The sequence below is a fragment of the Corythoichthys intestinalis genome, chromosome 9 (assembly GCF_030265065.1).
Source record: "Corythoichthys intestinalis isolate RoL2023-P3 chromosome 9, ASM3026506v1, whole genome shotgun sequence".
Lineage (NCBI taxonomy): Eukaryota > Metazoa > Chordata > Actinopteri > Syngnathiformes > Syngnathidae > Corythoichthys > Corythoichthys intestinalis.
In genome coordinates, this window is record NC_080403.1 from 55,588,936 (window position 1) to 55,611,120 (window position 22,185).

General features: G+C 41.3%; 1 protein-coding gene across 4 annotated transcripts in view; it reads left to right on the forward strand.

The window, feature by feature from the left end:
- Positions 1 to 20,373, forward strand: part of fer1l4 (fer-1 like family member 4) — a 66,161-nt gene extending 45,788 nt beyond the window's left edge. For 3 of the 4 annotated variants that reach the window (XM_057847046.1, XM_057847048.1, XM_057847047.1), the window contains exons 41-49: positions 1,138 to 1,292; positions 1,428 to 1,609; positions 1,667 to 1,752; positions 5,435 to 5,533; positions 5,593 to 5,710; positions 14,756 to 14,879; positions 15,177 to 15,469; positions 17,031 to 17,131; positions 19,918 to 20,373. In XM_057847046.1, the coding sequence (XP_057703029.1) occupies positions 1,138 to 1,292; positions 1,428 to 1,609; positions 1,667 to 1,752; positions 5,435 to 5,533; positions 5,593 to 5,710; positions 14,756 to 14,879; positions 15,177 to 15,469; positions 17,031 to 17,131; positions 19,918 to 20,098 (1,339 nt within the window). In that variant the 3' untranslated portion in view covers positions 20,099 to 20,373. The remainder of the gene's footprint in view (positions 1 to 1,137; positions 1,293 to 1,427; positions 1,610 to 1,666; positions 1,753 to 5,434; positions 5,534 to 5,592; positions 5,711 to 14,755; positions 14,880 to 15,176; positions 15,470 to 17,030; positions 17,132 to 19,917) is intronic. The other variant, XM_057847049.1, reaches the window with a different exon arrangement.
- Positions 20,374 to 22,185: the final 1,812 nt, after the last annotated feature.

Genomic DNA, 22,185 nt, shown 5'->3' on the forward strand with positions numbered 1-22,185 from the left:
TGATGAATGTATATATTCGTCCGAATTTTATTCATTTTTTTCTTAATGGATTGCCAAAATGTATATGATCGGAAAAATTATCGGGAATGATTGGAATTGAATCGGGAGCAAAAAAAACAAGCAATCGGATTGGGAAATATCGGGATCGGCAGATACTCAAACTAAAACGATCGGATCGGGAGCAAAAAAACATGATCGGAACAACCCTAGTTAGAACATCTAGGACAAATCCAATCAAGCCATTTTACTTTGAGAAGTCCAACATTCAGTTGCCAAGGTTCACAGTTTATTATGTTGAAGAACACATTGACCAAAAAACTTTCCACAGCAGCTCAAACAGCTGTTTGTCACAGCAAACACAAGCTTTAGTATACAGTACATAGTAGGTAAATTGCACCTTTTGGAATATGTAAAAAGGTTGTCCGCCCGACTGCCTGCCTGAGCAGTCCACTGTCCAACAAAGCCACGGCATCCCTGCCCTGCAAACACTCAAGATGTTAATTGGAGCAATCCAACCCTGTGGTTTTGCAAGTGTGAATAGGAATGACCAATGAGGACCTCAGTGCTCGCAAAAGATATGCTAATTAGGGTCAAATGACCCTTCTCTGGTTACAAAAGTGATTTGTATCAACTGATCCACCCTTGGTAATTGACCCAATTGCCCCCAAATCAACGGAAAATGACCTGTAAGTGTCTCAAAACCAACAGGAAGTTATTTGAAAACAACACGAAATAGCCCGTAAATGCCTAAAAATCAACAGGAAGTGACTAAAAACGAGGAAGTGACCTGGAAATGCCTTAGAAACCACCAGAAAGTGGGCAAAATCAACAGGAAATGACCCAGAAATTCATCAAAATCGATTGGAAAAAACAGTACGTAACCTGGAAATGGCCTGAAATTAACAGGAAATGATTGAAAATGATCAAAAATTTACTGGAAGTGACCCAAAATTAATAAGAAGTGATCCCTAAGTGCCCTCAAATTGACAAGAAAGTGACCCAAAACGGACTCATTGCCCGTCATTGATAAAGTAAGACATTCAGTTCATTCTGGGAGGTCTGCTTATGAATGCTGATCTTTCCGTGAGGGGTGAAAGTTCATTTGCTCAGAGTCACCTATGTGTTGTCCGCCCGCAGGGACGGTTACAACGCGTGGCGCGACGCAAAAAAACCCTCCGTCATCCTGTCCGAGCTCTGCAAGACAAACGGCATCCCGCCGCCTGAATATCGAATGACTGAGGTCAAAATCCTCAACAAGATCTTCAAGATCCCACCGGACGCCGTCCCGGAAGGTACGACCTCATCTGGCATGGTAGCGTTAGCTCAACTGAAGAGTTTAAAGAGCAGGAGCTCTTTATTTGTTTATATTTCATTTGTTTTAAACTTATTGACTGCCACTGATGGCGATGCATGTCCAATCCATTCAGAACTTTGGAACAAGACGGATCGTACGCTGGAGGAAGCGGAGGAAGCGGAGGAGCACGCGGCCGTCAGCGTGCTGCGACGTTGGGACGACATGAGCGAGTTCCTCCCCGCCGCCAAGGCGCTGGTACCCGAGCACGTGGAGGTCCGGCCGCTCGTCAACCAGGACAAACCCGGACTCCCGCAGGTAGGCGACCTTTGGCGGCGACCTCTCTCGACTCAGTGACGCCGTGTGTGTGCGCAGGGCTACCTCCACATGTGGGTGGACATCTTCCCCACGGACGTTCCGGCGCCGCCCGCTGTGGACATCAAGCCCAGATTGCCCGTTCAGTGAGTCTGTCTTTGTTAGCATTTAGCATCTAGTGCTACAACTTTTTTTTGTGGCTGAATTCAATGGAAGAACAGAAAATTAAAATATACAAATACCACAATTTTGGGATAGTAAACTTCTATAACCCCCCCAGAAACACGAACACCCTTTGAAATCTGCGGTTTAATAGCCAGTGCGGGTGTGGTTGCTAGTCAGGTGCGCCTTATAGTCCGATAATTACGACATATATACAGTACATTATATGTATGTATGTATGTACAGTGGGGCAAATGAGTATTTAGTCAACCACCAATTGTGCAAGTTCTCCTATGTGAAAAGATTAGAGAGGCCTGTAATTGTCATCATGGGTAAACCTCAACCATGAGAGACAGAATGTGAAAAAACAAAACAAAATCACATTGTTTAAAGAAAATTTTCAAATTAGATTGGAAAATAAGTATTTGGTCACCTACAAACAAGCAAGACTTCTGGCTGTCAAAGAGGTCTAACTTCTTCTAACGAGGTCTGACGAGACTCCACTCGTTACCTGTATTAATGGCACCTGTTTGAACTCATTATCGGTAAAAAAGACACCTGTCCACAATCTCAGTCAGTCACACTCCAAACTCCATTATGGCCAAGACCAAAGAGCTGTCGAAGGACACCAGAGACAAAATTGTAGACCTGCACCAGGCTGGGAAGACTGAATCTGCAATGGGTAAAACGCTTGGTGTAAAGAAATCAACTGTGGGAGCAATTATTAGAAAATGGAAGACATGCAAGACCACTGATAATCTCCCTCGATCTGGGGCTACATGCAAGATCTCACCCCGTAGCGTCAAAATGATAACAAGAACGGTGAGCAAAAATCCCTGAACAAAACGGGGGGGCCTAGTGAATGACCTACAGAGAGCTGGGAGCACAGTAACAAAGGCTACTATCAGTAACACAATGCGCCGCCAGGGACTCAAATCCTGCACGGCCAGACGTGTCCCCCTGCTGAAGCCAGTACACGTCCAGGCCCGTCTGCGGTTCGCTAGAGAGCATTTGGATGATCCAGAAGAGGACTGGGAGAATGTGTTATGGTAAGATGAAACCAAAATAGAACTTTTTGGCAGAAACATAGCTTCTCGTGTTTGGAGGAGAAAGAATACTCAATTGCATCCGAAGAACATCATACCCACTGTGAAGCATGGGGGTGGAAACATCATGCTTTGGGGCTGTTTTTCTCCAAATGGACCAGGACGACTGATCTGTGTAAAGGAAAGAATGAATGGGGCCATGTATCGAGAGATTATGAGTGAAAATCTCCTTCCGTCAGCAAGGGCATTGAAGATGAGACGTGGCTGGGTCTTTCAGCATGACAATCAATCAATCAATCAATCAATCAACTTTATTTGTATAGCACATTTAAAAATCCGCCAAGGAGACCAAAGTGCTTTACGTAGCATAACACAGCAAAATAAGTCAACTTTGAAAGATAAAACAAACACATAAAATAAAATAAATAAAAGACGAGGTCATAAACTGTCATTGCACATTAAAAGCTGAAGAAAAATAAAATGTTTTAAGACGTGATTTAAAATCCGTAAGTGAGGGGGCCTGTCTAATAGTAAGTGGTAATTGGTTCCACAGCCTGGGCGCCATCACCGCAAATGCACGGTCACCCCTAAGCTTCAGCCTTGATCTTAGCAGGTGGTCAGCTGATCTGAGGGTTCTGGTTGGACTGTAAGGCTGAAGCAGTTCTGACAGATATGGCGGGGCAAGATTATTCAAACATTTAAAAACAAATAATAATATCTTAAAATGTATTCGGTAATGTACCGGGAGCCAGTGAAGAGATGCTAAAATTGGGGTGATATGTTCACGCCTGCGGGTTCTAGTTAGGAGTCGAGCAGCAGAGTTTTGTACAAGTTGCAGACGGGCCAGTGCCGCCTGACCGACACCTGCATACAAAGAATTATCGTAATCCAGCTGAGTTGTGACAAAAGCATGAATCAATTTTTCCATATCAGAGCGCGAAACAATAGATTTCACCTTAGCAATCTGGCGAGGCTGATAAAAACAGTCCCGAACAACACAAGAAATCTGCTTCTCAAATTTAAAATCAGAATCAAATTGGACCCCTAGATTTTTGACATAATTCTTAAGAAACGGAGACAATGAACCGAGGTCAACATTCAGGGAGGCCTGGCTACTAGGTTTGAACACCATGACTTCAGACTTGCTGTCATTCAAACTGAAAAAAATACATGAGAGCCACGACTTTATATCGTTGAGGCATTCAGTAAGTTGACAGAAAGTGCCATTTTGCGCCAATGGAAAATAGATCTGACAGTCATCAGCATACAAATGAAATAAAACACCATGTTTTCTAAAAACAGAACCAAGAGGCAATAAATAAAGTGAAAATAAAAGAGGGCCAAGAACAGATCCCTGGGGAACCCCATGTGGAAGCGATGCCTTTTTGGACATGAAATTGCCCATTTTCACACATCAGAGCGTGAAACAATAGATTTCACCTTAGCAATCTGGGGAAGCTGATAAAAACAGTCCCGAACAACACAAGAAATCTGCTTCTCAAATTTAAAATCAGAATCAAATTGGACCCCTAGATTTTTGACATAATTCTTAAGAAACGGAGACAATGAACCGAGGTCAACATTCAGGGAGGCCTGGCTACTAGGTTTGAACACCATGACTTCAGACTTGCTGTCATTCAAACTTAAAAAATTACATGAGAGCCACGACTTTATATCGTTGAGGCATTCAATAAGTTGACAGAAAGTGCCATTTTGCGCCAATGGAAAATAGATCTGACAGTCATCAGCATACAAATGAAATAAAACACCACGTTTTCTAAAAACAGAACCAAGAGGCAATAAATAAAGTGAAAATAAAAGAGGGCCAAGAACAGATCCCTGGGGAACCCCATGTGGAAGCGATGCCTTTTTGGACATGAAATTGCCCATTTTCACACAAAAACTCTGTTCATTTAGGTAAGATTTAAACCATTCAAGAGCGACAATGATCCCAAAACACACAGCCAGGGCAACAAAAGAGTGGCTTCGTAAGAAGCATTTCAAGGTCCTGGAGTGGCCTAGCCATTCTCCAGATCTCAACCCCATAGAAAATCTGTGGAGGGAGTTGAAAGTCCGCGTTGTCCGACGACAGCCCCAAAACATCACTGCTCTAGAGGAGATCTGCATGGAGGAACGGGCCAAAATACCAGCAACAGCGTGTGAAAAGCTTGTGAAGAGTTACAGAAAACGTTTGGCGTCCGTTATCGCCAACAAAGGGTACATAACTAAGTATTGAGATGAACTTTTGGTATTGACCAAATACTTATTTTCCACCATGATTTGCAAATAAATTCTTTAAAAATCAAACAATGTGATTTTCTGTTGTGTTTTTTTTTTCCACATTCTGTTTCTCGTGGTTGAGGTTTACCCATGTTGACAATTACAGGCCTCTCTAATATTTTTAAGTGGCAGAACTTGCACAATTAGCGGTTGACTAAATACTTATTTGCCCCACTTTATGTGTAAAGACATATTTAGTTAAGGATTTATTCATATAATCTTGGCACTCCTTGTCCACTAGCCCTTTTTTAGTACTCTAGTACTAGTTGTACTTAAACCGCAAATACTGTATTCCTAAAAGGTGCATGTGTGTAACGTACGTCCATTTTGACGGCGTCAGGCACGAGCTGCGTGTCATCATCTGGAACACGGACGACGTCTTCCTGGACGATGTCAATCCTTTCACCGGCGAACCGTCGTCAGACATCTACGTGAAAGGGTCAGTGAAGCGCTCGCCCGACTTTCCTGGCGACTCGCCGCTGAGCCCCTCTTTTGCAGTTGGATTCGGGGCATGGAGGGGGACAAACAGGAGACGGACGTCCACTTCAACTCTCTCACCGGAGAAGGAAACTTCAACTGGAGATTCGTCTTCCGCTTTGACTACTTGCCCACTGAGGTAATCTGTGCGTGTCCTTTTACTGGTTGACAGTGGGCTAACTCCATTTTGGCAGAAAAAAAAGCATTTTCTACTAAAATACTGGTTGGAATCAAGGTTGGGCAGTTTTTGATAACATACATCACTTTCCCTGATTAATCAGTGCAACAATGAGCTAACAAAATTTTGGCCGTTTTTTTTCAACAACAAAAACAGCCATTTTTTAAATTAAATACAGTGGTACCTCTACATACGAAGTTAATCCGTTCCAGGACCTTGTTTGTAAGTCGAAATGGTCGTATGTCGAGCAGGATTTTCCCATAGGAATACATTATAATTCCATTAATTCGTTCCACAGCCCAAAAACCTTTACTAAATCCTTAAAAAAATACTGCTGGTACTATTACAAATGGCAATTACACATAGCAAAACAAATAAATTATAAATCAAAATCGGAATAATAATAATAATAATTCCTGTATTAATGTAACGAATCGGGTTCTAATGTGGCGGACGTTTTTTGCTGACCCTGAACGCACCGCGGGGCTAACGTGCCAGAGACAGACCGGTGTTCTGCCAAAATATCCTACATTAGTGGAATTTGACACCTAAAGTACTACCGTGCGCTCTAAACTTGTTTTGTTTAGATGCATACAGGAATAAGGTACTAAAAAAATGCCTGCAGAAAATACTTAAATGTAGTTATATCAAATAAGGACAGTTTAAAAACGCTACGTGACTAATGTGGTCAACTGCTTCAAAGCTAACACAAAAAAACAAAATGGTTAAAGGTATGAGAGGGTAATACATGCAAAAAGTCTCTTTGAGGCTGTGAAAAGGTTCTAAATAACTAAATAAAAACAAAATAGTGAGTAATCGCCGCCTCTAACCGTTGTGCGCATGCGTGTGAATGCATGCGCAAGCGCCCTGAGCATTGTGTAGGACGTTTCGCTGCGTAGTAAGGAATGGCCGAACACCGGTGAGCTTGAGTTTCACTTTCACTTTGAATGTTTTCTAGAGAACACCGTCAATTGCGGCAGACAGAAGGTGTTTTTGTTTTGAATAAGTTGTGAAATAAATGATAAAAACGTGGCAAAGTTGGCGATTTCTCTGGAGATGTTACCACAATAAGAATTGTCAGCTTAATTTATAAAGACTGGCGAACGATGGTCGGAGGAGGACCGTGGAGATGTATTGTTGAGCCATTTCACGGATGCCCACCCTACGCTCATATTTTTCTGTCATTTGCATCTTCATTTAGAAGGTAAGCGTCAACTTTTTCCTTGTTTCACCACCTGTACCAACCTTTTCTGAAACCAGTGTTGATTTGTCACACAAGAAAATCCGCCGTGCATTCGTCTGCGGTGCTGCCATTGTCGTCGTATTTCGAGCATGTCGTCGGATGTAGAAACAAATGGCGAGTCAAATTTTACGTCGGATGTCGAAAAGTTCGTGTTTCGAAGCGATCGTATGTAGAGGTACCACTGTACTGGTTAAAATAAATCTTGGGCAGTTTATAATCACACGTAGCACTTGTCTAAATTTATCAGTGGAACGCTGGGCTAACTCCATTTTTGCCATTTGGAAAAAAAAAAATAAAAAATTGAAGAAAAGATTTGAAGTTCTGCTCTGGCACCCCCAATTTGGCCAAATTTCAAAATTGTCCAATATGCATGTGTGATACATCATTGGAAAGCTTAAAATCTCAATTTTCTGGGGGAAGAGAAATTCTGAACAGGAGGGCATTTTTAGGGAAAACAAAACTTTTTTTAAACAGCAAAACCCTAACTGGACACCTGGAGGTGAGAGCATGAGAGAGCACAATTAAAGACGCCATGATTTTAACGAGATATTATCGCGTACACACCTTCTTTCGATCCAAAAACTCCATGTAGCATGTATCACCGAGTGACAAGACACAGATGTGAATGGCCACAGCCGGATTTTGGGGGGATTTTATGGGTGAAACATGGTCATATAGCATGGGTCGTGATGCAGAAATCGCAGACATCAAGGAGTGGTCGAGATGTTCTTTTTCATTTATTTACCCTTTTAAACTTTTTTTCCCCATTTTTCTTTGTTTGGATCGATTATTTATCTTCTAAAATACTGGAGAGAATGTGACAGTAATGAAAAAAAATACAATTAAGCGATAGTTATGAGGCAGATATCCGTGACTTATTTACAGACACCATTTTTTTTCATTGTGACGTAATTTGTTTAAAAGTTTAACATAAGCAAGTGAACAATTTGTTAAAGTCGTTTTTTTTTTTTTTTTAACCAAATATTAGACATCAATTAATGATTCTAAGCTAAAAATGACAGACATTTTGAATAATAAATATAATTCCCTGCTTTTTATGGCTGGGTTGAAACAAAAGCGGTTAAGCGACGTCTGTAAACGAGGCTTTCCAGGATAAAATGGACAAATTAAAAATTGTTCGGGGGCATAATGCGCCATGAATCCGCTATGGCAGCATCTAGACATATTGTTCTATTAAACACAACAGTTGTTTTGGCCTAAAATACAGCAGTTTCTTTTAAAGAGGGGTGCAAGGGCAGAAACTGCTTTTTCAGTCTTGTCTGTGTTTTCCGGCATATACTGGTTAAAATCAAGGTTGGAGAGTTTTGGATCACTTCAGCACTTTTTGTCTTTTATCAGTGGAACACTGGGCTAGCTATTTTTTCCATTTAGTCAACAACAACAACCAAAAAAAAAAAAAAAAAAAAGCAATTTTTCCTCTCAAATACTCAGTGAAATCAAGGTTGGGCAAGTTGTGATCATACTTGCCTAGATTTATCAATGGACCACTGGGCTAACTCCATTTTTTTAAAGGCAAAACTGGTTGAAATCAAGTTTGGACAGTTTTGGGATCACATACAGCACTTTTACTGATTAATAAGTGGAACACTGGGCTAACTCCATCTGCCATTTTGTTTAAAAAAAAACAAAAAGGATCAACAAATGAACAAAATAAGCATTTTTTCTTCTCAAATACTCGGCAAAATCAAGGTTGGGCAAGTTTTGATCATATCTAGCACTTGCCTAAACTTATCAGTGAAACACTAGGCTAACTCCATCTTTGCCATATTGTTACAAAAAAAGAAGGCTAAATAATGGTTGAAATCAAAGTTGGAAAGTTTAAGATCAGATCACATACAACATTTTCCCTGATTAATCAGTGGGTTAACTCCATCTTTGCAATGTCAGCACGTCACATGAGTGACACGACCAAACACTGCTACGATGTGTGCTAACTAGGGTTGTTCCGATCATGTTTTTTTTGCTCCCGATCCGATCGTTTTAGTTTGAGTATCTGCCGATCCCGATATTTCCCGATCCGATTGCTTTTTTTTGCTCCCGATTCAATTCCAATCATTCCCGATAATTTTTCTCGATCATATACATTTTGGCAATGCATTAAGAAAAAAATGAATAAAACTCGGACGAATATATACATTCAACATACAGTACATAAGTACTGTACTTGTTTATTATGACAATAAATCCTCAAGATGGCATTTACATTATTAAGATTCTCTCTGTGAGAGGGATCCACGGATAGAAAGACTTGTAATTCTTAAAGGATAAATGTGACTTTGTATATTGTGACTAAATATTGCCATCTAGTGTATTTGTTGAGCTTTCAGGAAATGATACTGTAGCCATTTAACTGTTCTGCCCAAATGCATGATGGGAAGTGCAACCATGACTGTGCGTAGGGCTACCAATTGATATATCTTCTCTGCGTTGGGAAAGAACACAGGGTGTTAAGAAAATGATTAACTACTACCTTTTTTCCCCACATTCCCAAGTTATATTCAATCGCTGAGAGAGGTATTGTAAGGCTTTAGCCACATAAAAAATGGCTCCAAAGGCTGTCAAAATTCTCTCTACTCATTATACTCTGCCTTTTAGCGCTATCTATAGGTAAAACAGCGTCTTTATAGATTGAATGTGACAATGCGTGAGTGGGTCATGCAGCGCATGCATTAATTACTTAACGTGATTAATTTTAAAAAATTAATTACCGCCGTTAACGCAATAAATTTGATAGCCCTACTTTAAGCCAAAACTACTCTGGATGAGTATAAGACATTTTGTCTGTAACGTTAAATACAATTAGAAAACGATTTAATTAAAAAGTGTATATATACATATATATATATTAGGGCTGTCAAAATTATCGCGTTAACGCGCAGTAATTAATTTTTTAAATTAATCACGTTAAAATATTTGACGCAATTAACGCACATGTCCCGCTCAGACAGTATTCTGCCTTTTGTTAAGTTTTACAGCAAGGCTTTTTGTGCTGCAGCACAACAGCGAACTCTTGTGGTCGCTTTGCGACATGGTTTATTTTTTTCTTGCCAGTTCAATATGGCTGCACGACGTCTCGGGCTGACGCCTACGTTGTAATGTTGTGCTTATATGATCCTTGGACAAGATTTGTCCGTAAGTATGGTTGTTGTAAAGAATGTACGTATTATGTTAGTTAGCGAAATGTTCTATTTTTTGTATGAGACGCTTTTTGTTGATGTTTAGTGAACCTTTATAGCGTGCTAAGCTAACGTTGTTGCTAATGCAATGCTTGTGTACTTTTTTTTTTGTAGTTTTATGACGGTCTAAAGAGGACAATGGTTTGAGGCTATTTTATTAATAAATCAGATGAAAAAGGAAGAAGTCTGATTATTAAGGCGTCGTTCACTAACTGTCTAGCTTTGGAAAAAGTAGACGCTTCGGAGTGAGGACAGCATGGACAGATTTAAATGACAGTAGAGTGAAATGCCCACTACAGTCCTTATGTACCGTATGTTGAATGTATATATCCATCTTGTGTCTTATCTTTCCATTCCAACAATTTATTTTACAGAATATATATAATTTACAGAAAAATATGGCATATTTTATAGATGGTTTGAATTGCGATTAATTGCGATTAATTATGATTAATTAATTTTTAAGCTGTAATTAACTCGATTAAAATTTTTAATCGTTTGACAGCCCTAATATATATATATATATATATATATATATGTAAATATATATATATATATATATTAAAAAAAAGGCATGTCCGATATTTTTTTGCCAATTCCGATACTTTGAAAATGACGTGATCGGACCCACATCTTTAATTTTAACAAGATATTATTATTATTTTCTTTGTTTGGACAGATTATTTATCTTCTAAAATACAGGAGAAAATGCGACAGTAATGAAAAAAATACAATTAAGCGATAGTTATGAGGTAGATATGTCTTTTTTACTGACACCAATTTTTTCATTGTGACGTAATTTGTTTAAAAGTTTAAAATATGCAAGTAATTTTTTAAAGTTTTATTTTTTTTTAAACAAAATATCAGACATCAATTAACGATTCTAAGCTAAAAACGACAGACATTTTGAATAATAAATATAAGTAACTACCTTCGTTTTATGGCTGGGTTCAAACAAAAGTGGTTGCGCGACGTCTGTAAACGGGGCTTTCCAGGGCAAAACGGACAAATTACAAATTGTTCGGGGGCTTAATGCGCCATGAATCCGCTATGGCAGCATCTAGACATATTGTTCTATTAAACACAACAGTTGTTTTGGCCTAAAATACAGCAGTTTCTTTTCAAGAGGGGTGCAAGAGAAGAAAGTGCTTTTTCAGTCGCGTCTATGTTTTCCGGCATATACTGGTTAAAATCAAGGTTAGAGAGTTTTGGATCACTTCAGCACTTTTTCCTGTTTTATCAGTGGAACACCGGGCTAGCTATTTTTTCCATTTAGTCAACAACAACAACAACAACAACAAAAACAATTTTTCCACTCAAATACTCAAGTGAAATGAAGATTGGGCAAGTTGTGATCATACCTAGCACTTACCTAGATTTATCAATGGACCACTGGGCTAACTCCATTTTTTAAAGATAAAACTGGTTGAAATCAAGTTTGGAGAGTTTTGGGATCACATACAGCACTTTTCTTGATTAGTGAGTGGAACACTGGGCTAACGCCATCTGCCATTTTGTTTAAAAAAAAAAAAAAGGATCAGCAAATGAACAAAATAAGCAATTTTTCCACTCAAATACTCGGCAAAATCAAGGTTGGGCAAGTTGTGATCATATGTAGCTAAACTTATCAGTGAAACACTGGGCTAACTCCTATCTTTGCTATATTGTTAAAAAAAAAAAAAAGAAGGCTAAACAACGGTTGAAATCAAAGTTGGAAAGTTTGAGATCAGATCACATACAACACTTTCCTTGATTAATCAGTGGGCTAACTCCATCTTTGCCATGTCAGCACGTCACATGAGTGACACCACCAAACACTGCTACGACGTGTGCTAACTACACATAGGATAAGAAAATGTCACACATTGTGAACTTATGATGGAAACTATGGCGAATTTTCATCTCATTCTCATCTCATCAGACAAAAAACTGTCCGTCTCATTGTGTTTTAGTCTCCCGAGACACGTTTTTAGCTTGTCATACTCACGTCATCATTTTGAAAAATAATGTTCGTCGACAAAATATTTTCGTTATCATCACTGACGAAAACAACACTGGTTGGACATTTTGCGATCCTACACACATTTTCCCTTATTTTTCAGTGCTACAATGGGCTAACTCCCGTTTGGTTAAGCCTATGACCCTACCCTAAAAAAAAAAAAAAAAAAATACTGTTTGTCACGTATCAAATTCAACTATAGATAAGTTTAATGGATGTTCACAACTTTGCACTTAGACCACTATTGTGCATAACAAAATAAAACAATCAAAAGTGCTATTGAAATACAGTGGGGCAAATAAGTATTTAGTCATCCGCTAATTGTGCAAGTTCTCCCACTTGAAAATATTAGAGAGGCCTGTATCTGTCAACATGGGTAAACCTCAACCATGAGAGACAGAATGTGGAAAAAAAAAACAGATTCACATTTTTTAATTTTGAAAGAATTTATTCGCAAATCACGGTGGAAAATAAGTGTTTGGTCAATACAAAAAGTTCATCTCAATACTTTGTTATGTACCCTTTGTTGGCAATTACAAAGGCCAACTTTTTTCAGTAACTCTTCACAAGCTTTTCACACACTGTTGCTGGTATTTTGGCCTATTCCTCCATGCAGATCTCCTCTAGAGCAGTGATGTTTTGGGGCTGTCGTCGGGCAACACGTACTTTCAACTTCCTCCACAGATTTTCTATGGGGTTGAGATCTGGAGACTGGCTAGGCCACTCCAGGACCTTGAAATGCTTCTTATGAAACCACTCCTTTGTTGCTGTCAAGTTCAAAAATAGATCCTTAGGTAGACATTGTAAAATTACCCAAAAATAAGGAGAGAAGACACTCAGTTTTCTTGGCCAAGGAGAACAAACATGTGACTCGTGAGTCACCAAGATTGATCTAAAGGACAAAAAACCTCCTTGGTATTTTATTTAGGGGTTTTCCCTGAACAAGATTGATGCCGCCCTGAGGGGAAGGGTAAAGCAAGCTGGCGACACCCATGTGGTTTTCGATTGGATATGTGTGTGCATGTAGGTGGAATTAAGTGATACACGTGTGTGGAGCAAGAGCTTATGTAAACAATCAAAACAATCATATAAACAGTCAAAATAATGCAGACACTTTTAGTTATGCAACGTTAAACAATCAGCAAAATAATCCAAACACTTCCAGTTATGCACCGCTGTGGCCCTGGAAGATGTCCTCGGAGGTCTAGACGAAAGTCCAGACGCCAGGTGCTGAGGATGCCTCGGAAGGTCTAGTTACGCAATGATGCCGCCATGAAGCAAAGCAATTGTCACCCCGACCCTCTTTTACTCTTTGTAACACTTAAGCATTATACTACGTCCTGGTATAGCAAGCAATAATCATTTACTGGTTATATAAGTAAGAAAAATATGGCAGTATGTGTTATTTATGGTATATATGAGCACAAGCAAATATTCAATCAACCAACCAAGCAAATTGATTAATCAATCAAACCTCGATAATTATCTCAACAGTTGCCGTGGCTGTGTGTTTGGGATCATTGTCATGCTGAAAGACCCAGCCACGTCTCATCTTCAATGCCCTTGCTGATGGAAGGAGATTTTTACTCAAAATCTCTCGATACATGGCCCCATTCATCTTTCCTTTACACAGATCAGTCGTCCTGGTCCCTTTGGAGAAAAACAGCCCCAAAGCATGATGTTTCCACCCCCATGCTTCATAGTGTGTATAGTGGAATTGAGTATTCTTTTTCCTCCAAACACGAGAACCTGTGTTTCTACCAAAAAGTTCTATTTTGATTTCATCTGACCATAGCATATTCTCCCAGTCCTCTTCTGGATCATCCAAATGCTCTCTAGTGAACCGCAGACGGGCCTGGACATGTACTGGCTTCAGCAGGGGGACACGTCTGGCCGTGCAGGATTTGAGTCCCTGGCGGCGCATTGTGTTACTGATAGTAGCCTTTGTTACTGTGGTCCCAGCTCTCTGTAGGTCATTCACTAGGTCCCCCCCGTGTGGTTCTGGGATTTTTGCTCACCGTTCTTATTATCATTTTGACGCCACAGGGTGAGATCTTGCATGGAGCCCCAGATCGAGGGAGATTATCAGTGGTCTTGTATGTCTTCCATTTTCTAATAATTGCTCCCACAATTGATTTCTTTACACCAAGCGAAGAGTGAAGAGTTACAGAAAACGTTTGGGCTCCGTTATTGCCAACAAAGGGTACATAACAAAGTATTGAGATGAACTTTTGGTATTGACCAAATACTTATTTTCCACCATGATTTGCAAATAAATTCTTTAAAAATCAAACAACGTGATTTTCTGGGGTTTTTTTTCTCCCACATTGTCTCTCATGGTTGAGGTTTACCCATGTTGACAATTACAGGCCTCTGTAATATTTTCAAGTGGGAGAACTTGCACAATTAGTGGTTGGCTAAATACTTATTTGCCCCACTGTACATATTATAATATAAACCAAGTGAATTGTTTTAATAAATAAACCATTTTTACTAAAATTGTTTTCCTTATTTGTATAGTTAGCCCACTGTTTTTTTTTTTAAATGGCCCATGTGTGTGTTTTTAGAAAGAGGTGGTGTACAAGCGCAAAGAGTCCTTCTTCTCGCTGGAGGAGTCCGAATTTCGCCAGCCGGCCGTTCTCACGTTACAGATTTGGGACTACGACCGCATCTCGGCCAATGACTTCCTCGGTGAGTTGCGGGCCGCGTGCTTTTTTTGGAGGCGGGGGGGGGGGGGGGGGGGGGGTGCATTTAATAAATGAATAATATTTCAAATTTTCATTATAGTCTCTTTATCGTCAAGAAAAAATTGTTGGGCGACAAATAATTTTCGTTATAATCATCATTGACGAAAACAACACTGTTTGGAATGAAGTACAAATGTAAAATGCTATTCATTATTTGAAAAAAATCATGATATCAAAGCCACTCCGGAACGAATTAATTTCGTATCTTAAGTTACAACTGTATTTTTTTGTGTTCCCCGAGGTTCAATTGAGCTGCGCTTGAGCGACATGGTACGCGGCGCCAAATCAGCGTCTACGTGCACGGTGCAGATGGCCAAGGATCGCGCCGGCCCGCGGGCGTCCATCTTCCGTTCCAAAAAATTGAAAGGCTGGTGGCCCCTCACCCGACTCAAGACGGCGAAGGACTACGAGCGTGAGGCCGCCCAAGAAAAGGACAAGAAGAACAAGAATAAGAAAGGCAAAGACAAATGGTCCCGCTTGAAGCAGGAGGACGTCCAGTTCACCGACACATCCGGCAACGTCCACCTGCTCATGGTCGCGCGATTTCTTTCATCTACCGTGACGGAGACGCACGTCTCATCCATTTGGAATGTTTTTTTTTCGTCAGATTAATCCTTTATGTACAGTGCCTTGCAAAAGTATTCGGCCCCCTTGAACCTTGCAACCTTTCGCCACATTTCAGGCTTCAAACATAAAGATGTAAAATTTTAATTTTTTGTCAAGAATCAACAACAAGTGGGACACAATCGTGAAGTGGAACAACATTTATTGGATAATTTAAACTTTTTTAACAAAAAACTGAAAAGTGGGGCGTGCAATATTATTCGGCCCCCTTGCGTTCATACTTTGTAGCGCCACCTTTTGCTCCAATTACAGCTGCAAGTCGCTTGGGGTATGTTTCTATCAGTTTTGCACATCGAGAGACTGACATTCTTGCCCATTCTTCCTTGCAAAACAGCTCAAGCTCAGTGAGGTTGGGTGGAGAGTGTTTGTGAACAGCAGTCTTCAGCTCTTTCCACAGATTCTCGATTGGATTCAGGTCTGGACTTTGACTTGGCCATTCTAACACCTGGATAAGTTTATTTTTGAACCATTCCATTGTAGATTTGGCTTTATGTTTTGGATCATTGTCCTGTTGGAAGATAAATCTCCGTCCCAGTCTCAGGTCTTGTGCAGATACCAACAGGTTTTCTTCCAGAATGTTCCTGTATTTGGCTGCATCCATCTTCCCGTCAATTTTAACCATCTTCCCTGTCCCTGCTGAAGAAAAGCAGGCCCAAACCATGATGCTGCCACCACCATGTTTGACAGTGGGGATGGTGTGTTCAGGGTGATGAGCTGTGTTGCTTTTACGCCAAACATAACGTTTTGCATTGTGGCCAAAAAGTTCAATTTTGGTTTCATCTGACCTTCTTCCACATGTTTGGTGTGTCTCCCAGGTGGCTTGTGGCAAACTTTAAACGAGACTTTTTATGGATATCTTTGAGAAATGGCTTTCTTCTTGCCACTCTTCCATAAAGGCCAGATTTGTGCAGTGTACGACTGATTGTTGTCCTATGGACAGACTGTCCCACCTCAGCTGTAGATCTCTGCAGTTCATCCAGAGTGATCATGGGCCTCTTGGCTGCATCTCTGATCAGTTTCCAGTGTTCCTTGGTTTTCATAATGCTCTCTGCAATTTAAACAGAACCCTGAGACTATCACAGAGCAGGTGCATTTATACGGAGACTTGATTACACATAGGTGGATTCTATTTATCATCATCGGTCATTTAGGACAAGATTGGATCATTCAGAGATCCTCGCTGAACTTCTGGGGTGAGTTTGCTGCACTGAAAGTAAAGGGGCCGAATAATATTGCACGTCCCACTTTTCAGTTTTTTATTTGTTAAAAAAGTTTAAATTATCCAATAAATGTTGTTCCACTTCACGATTGTGTCCCACTTGTTGTTGATTCTTGACAAAAAAATTAAAATTCATATCTTTATGTTTGAAGCCTGAAATGTGGCGAAAGGTTGCAAGGTTCAAGGGGGCCGAATACTTTTGCAAGGCACTGTATGTGTATTTGTATTTTTTCTTCATGTGCACGCTTGCAGGGTAAAGTGGAAGCCGAATTCCATTTGCTGTCTTTGGAGCAAGCCGACGACACCCCGGTAGGGCGAGGCCGCAAGGAACCAGAAGCTCTGGATAAACCAAAGTGAGACACGTGCACACACAGAAAAGTTAACTAGCTACCATTGATGGCGCTCGACGTCCAGTTTATTTTGGCTGGGAGGAGCGAATAAACTTTCGTCCGTTTGCCCTAGATGTGAACAGATGGATTGGACGTCTATTGACGTCAATGGCGGCTAATTTTTGCGCATATATTTCCTCAAAGTGGCATTCACTTCCTGTTCATGTTGGGATATTTCTGGATTACACTTGCTTATCTGGATCACTACTTGTTCATTTTAATGCATTTTTCTATTGATTACGGGTCAATTCCTATTGACTTTGATTCAATTCTAATTCATTTGGAGATATTTCTGGGTCACTTCCTTTATTTAAATTTTTTTTTTTAACCTGTCCTGTTTAGCTGCTTCACACAGACATCTGTGTGTCCGATTGGTCTGGACAGTTATTGTGATCATTCAAACGTACCTCGTTTATTAGGAAAAAGTAGCGAACAGGAAGGAGCAACAGGAGAACAGAAGAAAAGAAGGAGAGAGAGACAGATGAAGCATAAACAACAACAAAACATTACACGCCTACACTAACTATGAATATGTTTATGTATCCGTAGCTAGTTGTATTTCCGGTTGTGGGAATAGCGGGGCCTGCTGTGAGTAGGGAACTGTAATGTCACGCCCCCAACAGGTCCCATCCATCCCACAACCTCTGTGTGTGATGCATATAAATCAAGAGCGAGCTGGCGCGGGACTTTACAGCCCCGTTCCGACTCAGGCATGAATGAGTATGTAGGTGCCAAGGTGAAAGATATTTCCAGTGCAAAGTGAAGAGTGCGTGAATTAAGAGGCGGGCTCCTGCAGGCGTGGCCCCGTCCGCCAGAGCCCCTGACCGCAGGGTGAGAGAAACACCAGGGTAACCCTAACCCCTGCCCCAGACCACCCTTGCCGCCCGGGCATCCACCCCACATCCCCAGACAGGCGCAACACCGAGCGCCAGAGACCAGGGGATACCAACCCCACCAGCAGGGGACTACAAGCCAGGCCCCAGGAGGCCCCGCTGATGACCCCGTCATAAGAAGGGCAGCGGCAGCCGCCGCAGCCACGGAGAGGCAGACAGGGCTGGGGACAGGCCAAGGAGATGGAAGCGCACCCCCCACTACCACCACCACACCCATTGGCTGGGAGGGGTGCGCAGTATGACACCAGGGAACACCTCCCCGGTACCCAGAACGAGGACACGTGCCCCAGGCCAGGCCGACCCGGGAGGGCACTGTGCCCCCCCCCCCCCCCCCACACACACACACACATTTCTGGGTCACTTTTTTTTTTTTTTTTTTTTAAACCTGTCCTGTTCAGCTGTTTGACACAGAGAATTGAAGTCTAAGTGCCCGGATAGTCTGAACAGTTTTGGGGTTGCGGGGCAGCACACCCCATCCCTCGTCCCGCAGCCCAGCAAAGGAGCCCCCCCCCCCACGGAATCCAGGGTGGTCCCCCGGGCCACCCGCGCGCCCATCTACCGGCCCTCGGGGGTGGCAAGAGGGGACCCACCACCAACCCCACGCCCGTCCCCAACCCCGTCCGCCCACCCGGGCCACGAACCGCCGCCGCAGCCCCCCAGCCGACACGGCATGTCACAGGGCCCCCAGCGGCCCACCAAGCCCAGGGCAGGGCAGGGTCACCCGCCGTAGCAGGCAACATCCAGCCGATACACCGCCGCCCAGCCAGCGATCCGCTGTGGATCGCTGGCTGGGCGGATACCCAGTTAGAGAAGAGAGGGGAAGGCGGAGGCAGGAGAATGCCGAGGAGCTGCCGTGGGGCGACGCGAGACCGGAGCCCCGACCTCCCCCCACTCCCGCAGCCGGCAGCCCAGGCAGAGAGGAGGCCACGCCTTGGGAGCCATGCCATAGAAAAAAAGTGTGGGACCCACCTACCACCCTATTACTGTGGCTGCCAGGTTCCTGGCTGGCAGCCATAACCCAGCACCATGATAAGATTGTGATGGGAGGGTAGTGCAATGTATGCATTAAAATAGGAGATCTTGGCTTGGGGCAAATTCAGCCCAGCTGCCCGTCCCACCGCCCTTTGCCAGAGCTCTCCTGTGGAGTATGATGTTTGTGGTGCGTTAAAAAAAGGTGCAGGGATGGTAGGGCCTGCCGTGAGGAGGTAACCGTGAGGCCCCCCCCCCACCACCACCACCAGGTCCCAACCATCCCGCAACCTTGGTGTGTGATGCATTAAAAACAGGGGGGGACCAAAAACAGGGTCCCGACTCTCCCCGGAGAGATGAATGAGTATGGGTCACTTCTGATCGATTTTTGTTCACTTCCTGTTAATTTTTCTGCATTGGCATTTCACTTCCTGTTGATTTTGTGGTATCTATGGTCACTTCCTGTTTATTTGTGCTCACTTCCTTTTTCTTTTGGGGCATTTCTGCGATCCTGTCTCAATCCCTTTGAATTTTAGCGCATATCCGGGTCACGTCCTATTGATTTCGGGTCACTTCCTGTTAATTTTGCTTCATCAGTGGGTCTAACTTTCTGTTAATTTTAGTGCATTTACGAGTCACTTCCTGTTAATTTTTCGCAATGACGGGTCACTTCCTTTTGATCTTATGGCACTTTGAGGAAATGTATGCACAAAAATCGGCCGACATTGACGTCAATAGACGAATTCATTGGGAGTTAACCTTTGCAAATGGTAAATACTAAAAACATTTTAGCTAAGGAAAGTTTAGCTTTGACAGCAAGACCCGACAAAAAAAAAAGACGCCCGACTTTTCTTATTACGTAATCGTGATCTGTCGTTGTGGTTGCAGCCGACCCACCACCAGCTTCACGTGGTTCGTCAACCCCATGAAGACGTTCGTCTTCCTCATCTGGAAGAAGTTCAAGAAGTTCATCATCTCCTTGTTCATCCTGGCTCTTTTGGCGATCTTCCTGGGCATGCTGGTGTACACCCTGCCGCAACAAATCACATCCCTCCTCATTGCGGGATGATGAAACGCATCAAGCACTTTTATATCTTTTTCTTACTTTTGGACTCATTCCGGTTCGTGATGTCACATGAACGGGAATGAAAAAATCGTGGCTTACTTTTTTTTTTTAAAATGTATTTTTGATATGCCTTTCTATATACATGGTCACTTTGAAATAAAAATGCTTTAGTGTACGTACATGGGTGTTTTTTTGTTTAATCCCCATATACTTTAATGCCTTGCTGACACACATGGTCGTAACTTTTATTTTGAATATCTTACTGAACCTAGTAGATGAAAAATAGCCTTATTATACATGGTCAGATTTTTTACAGGACTTAATATATAGTTTTTTTGAAAATTATGTTTGTTTTTTTAATACTTTAATGCCTTACTATATTTTTTTTACACCTTACTGAATATAGTTGTTTAAAAAATAGCCTTACTGTACGTGGTAATGATTTATTTAAAAAAAAAAAAAAAAAAACTTTTTATACATTGTCAAGATTTTTAAAATGCCTTACTATACATGGCTGTTTTTTGGTGGTTATGTTTTTTTTTTTTTTTTTTTTAATATTTTAATGCATTACTATATATTTTTTTGCACCTTACTGAACATAGTTGTTAAAAAAAGCCTTAAGTGGCAATGATTTAAGTAATTAAATAAATAAAAGCCTTATTATGCAAGGTCAATTTTTTAAAGTGCCTTACTATACATGGTTGTTTTGTGGCGGTTTTTTTTTTTTTTTTTTTTTTTTAAATGCTTTAATATAACATTTACACCTTACTGAACACAGTTTTTTTGTTGTTGTTTTTTTAAGCCTTACATGATAATTTTTTTTTTTTTAACAAATCCTTACTGTACATAGTCATTTATTTATTTGAAATAATGCCTAACTGTAACATGGTCATTTAAAAAAGAAAAAAAAAATTATACTTTTTTTTTTTTTTTAAATAAAATGCCTTAATGGCTGACTATAACATGTTCATTTTTTAAAAAAAAACAAACTGTTTACTATATGTTCATGGTTGTTTTTTAACACCTTTGAACATTGTTTTCCAAAAAAAAGCCTTACTTTGCATGATAATGATTTTTTAAAAAATCCTTTGACATATAGGTTGGCTGTGGCGCAGTTGGTAGCTGGAGTTGTCCTTGGACCAAAGGGTCAGTGGTTCAATTCCCTAAAGATTAGACTTTTTCGTTGTCTGTCATTTTGACTGACAGGGTCATAAAAATCCGGTCATAATCTATTTTTACCCGTCACTTAAATTTTTAAAATGATGATAATGACATTGTGGTGACCCTTTGTTTGGCATAATTCACCTTCCGTACTTGTTTGTCCATTTGGCCGAGCGCGTTACCGGCTACGACAGTCACGTGACAGAGAAACTTAAGAGCCGCGCGCGGTCCCCTCACTATCCACTCGCTCTCGCTATATGATTGGCCGAAGAGTCGAAATGCTCTCCCGTGAAATGCCTGTTTGAAAATGTTCCCGTTGTTACTTCTTGCGTTCGCTTATAAGTGCCCATTTAAAAAGGAAAAGCGATGGATACACAGAGCGTATTATTAACAAATGTTAAAGTTGTATAATCATATAGCGAGAATAAGGAACGTCACTGACAAGCGCAGGCCCCCGCGAGTGGATAGTGAGGGGAATAGGATAGTGCGCCTACAGCTAACAAGACTCTTAACATTGCATACCGCTTCAATATATTCAATAGTATTTAGTTTTCATTCATTTTAAATTAATATTCTGTCCGAACAAGCTTAACATAGAATCCACACCGTGCCATCACACATCAAGCAGATGAATATGTAACTTTTTCTCCGCAGTGACAAAAACAGCTGACTGTGGCCCCAGTATGTAGGTAGCCTACCATATGGAGCAATGAAATTAACAGTTCACCTGCTGTGGCCTGAACGTCGTCTCACACTTTCCTCCTGGTGCGCATGGACTTGAATTGCGTGCCCGCTTGTGCAGTCCCTGTTTTTTCACCTCTTTTATCAACACCATCGTCGTTTTGGGGCTTTTTGAAGAAACTTCGGACACTCAGTTGCCTTGACATCTTTCAGAGTAAGGCCAACGACGTCATGCATCAAGAGAGACA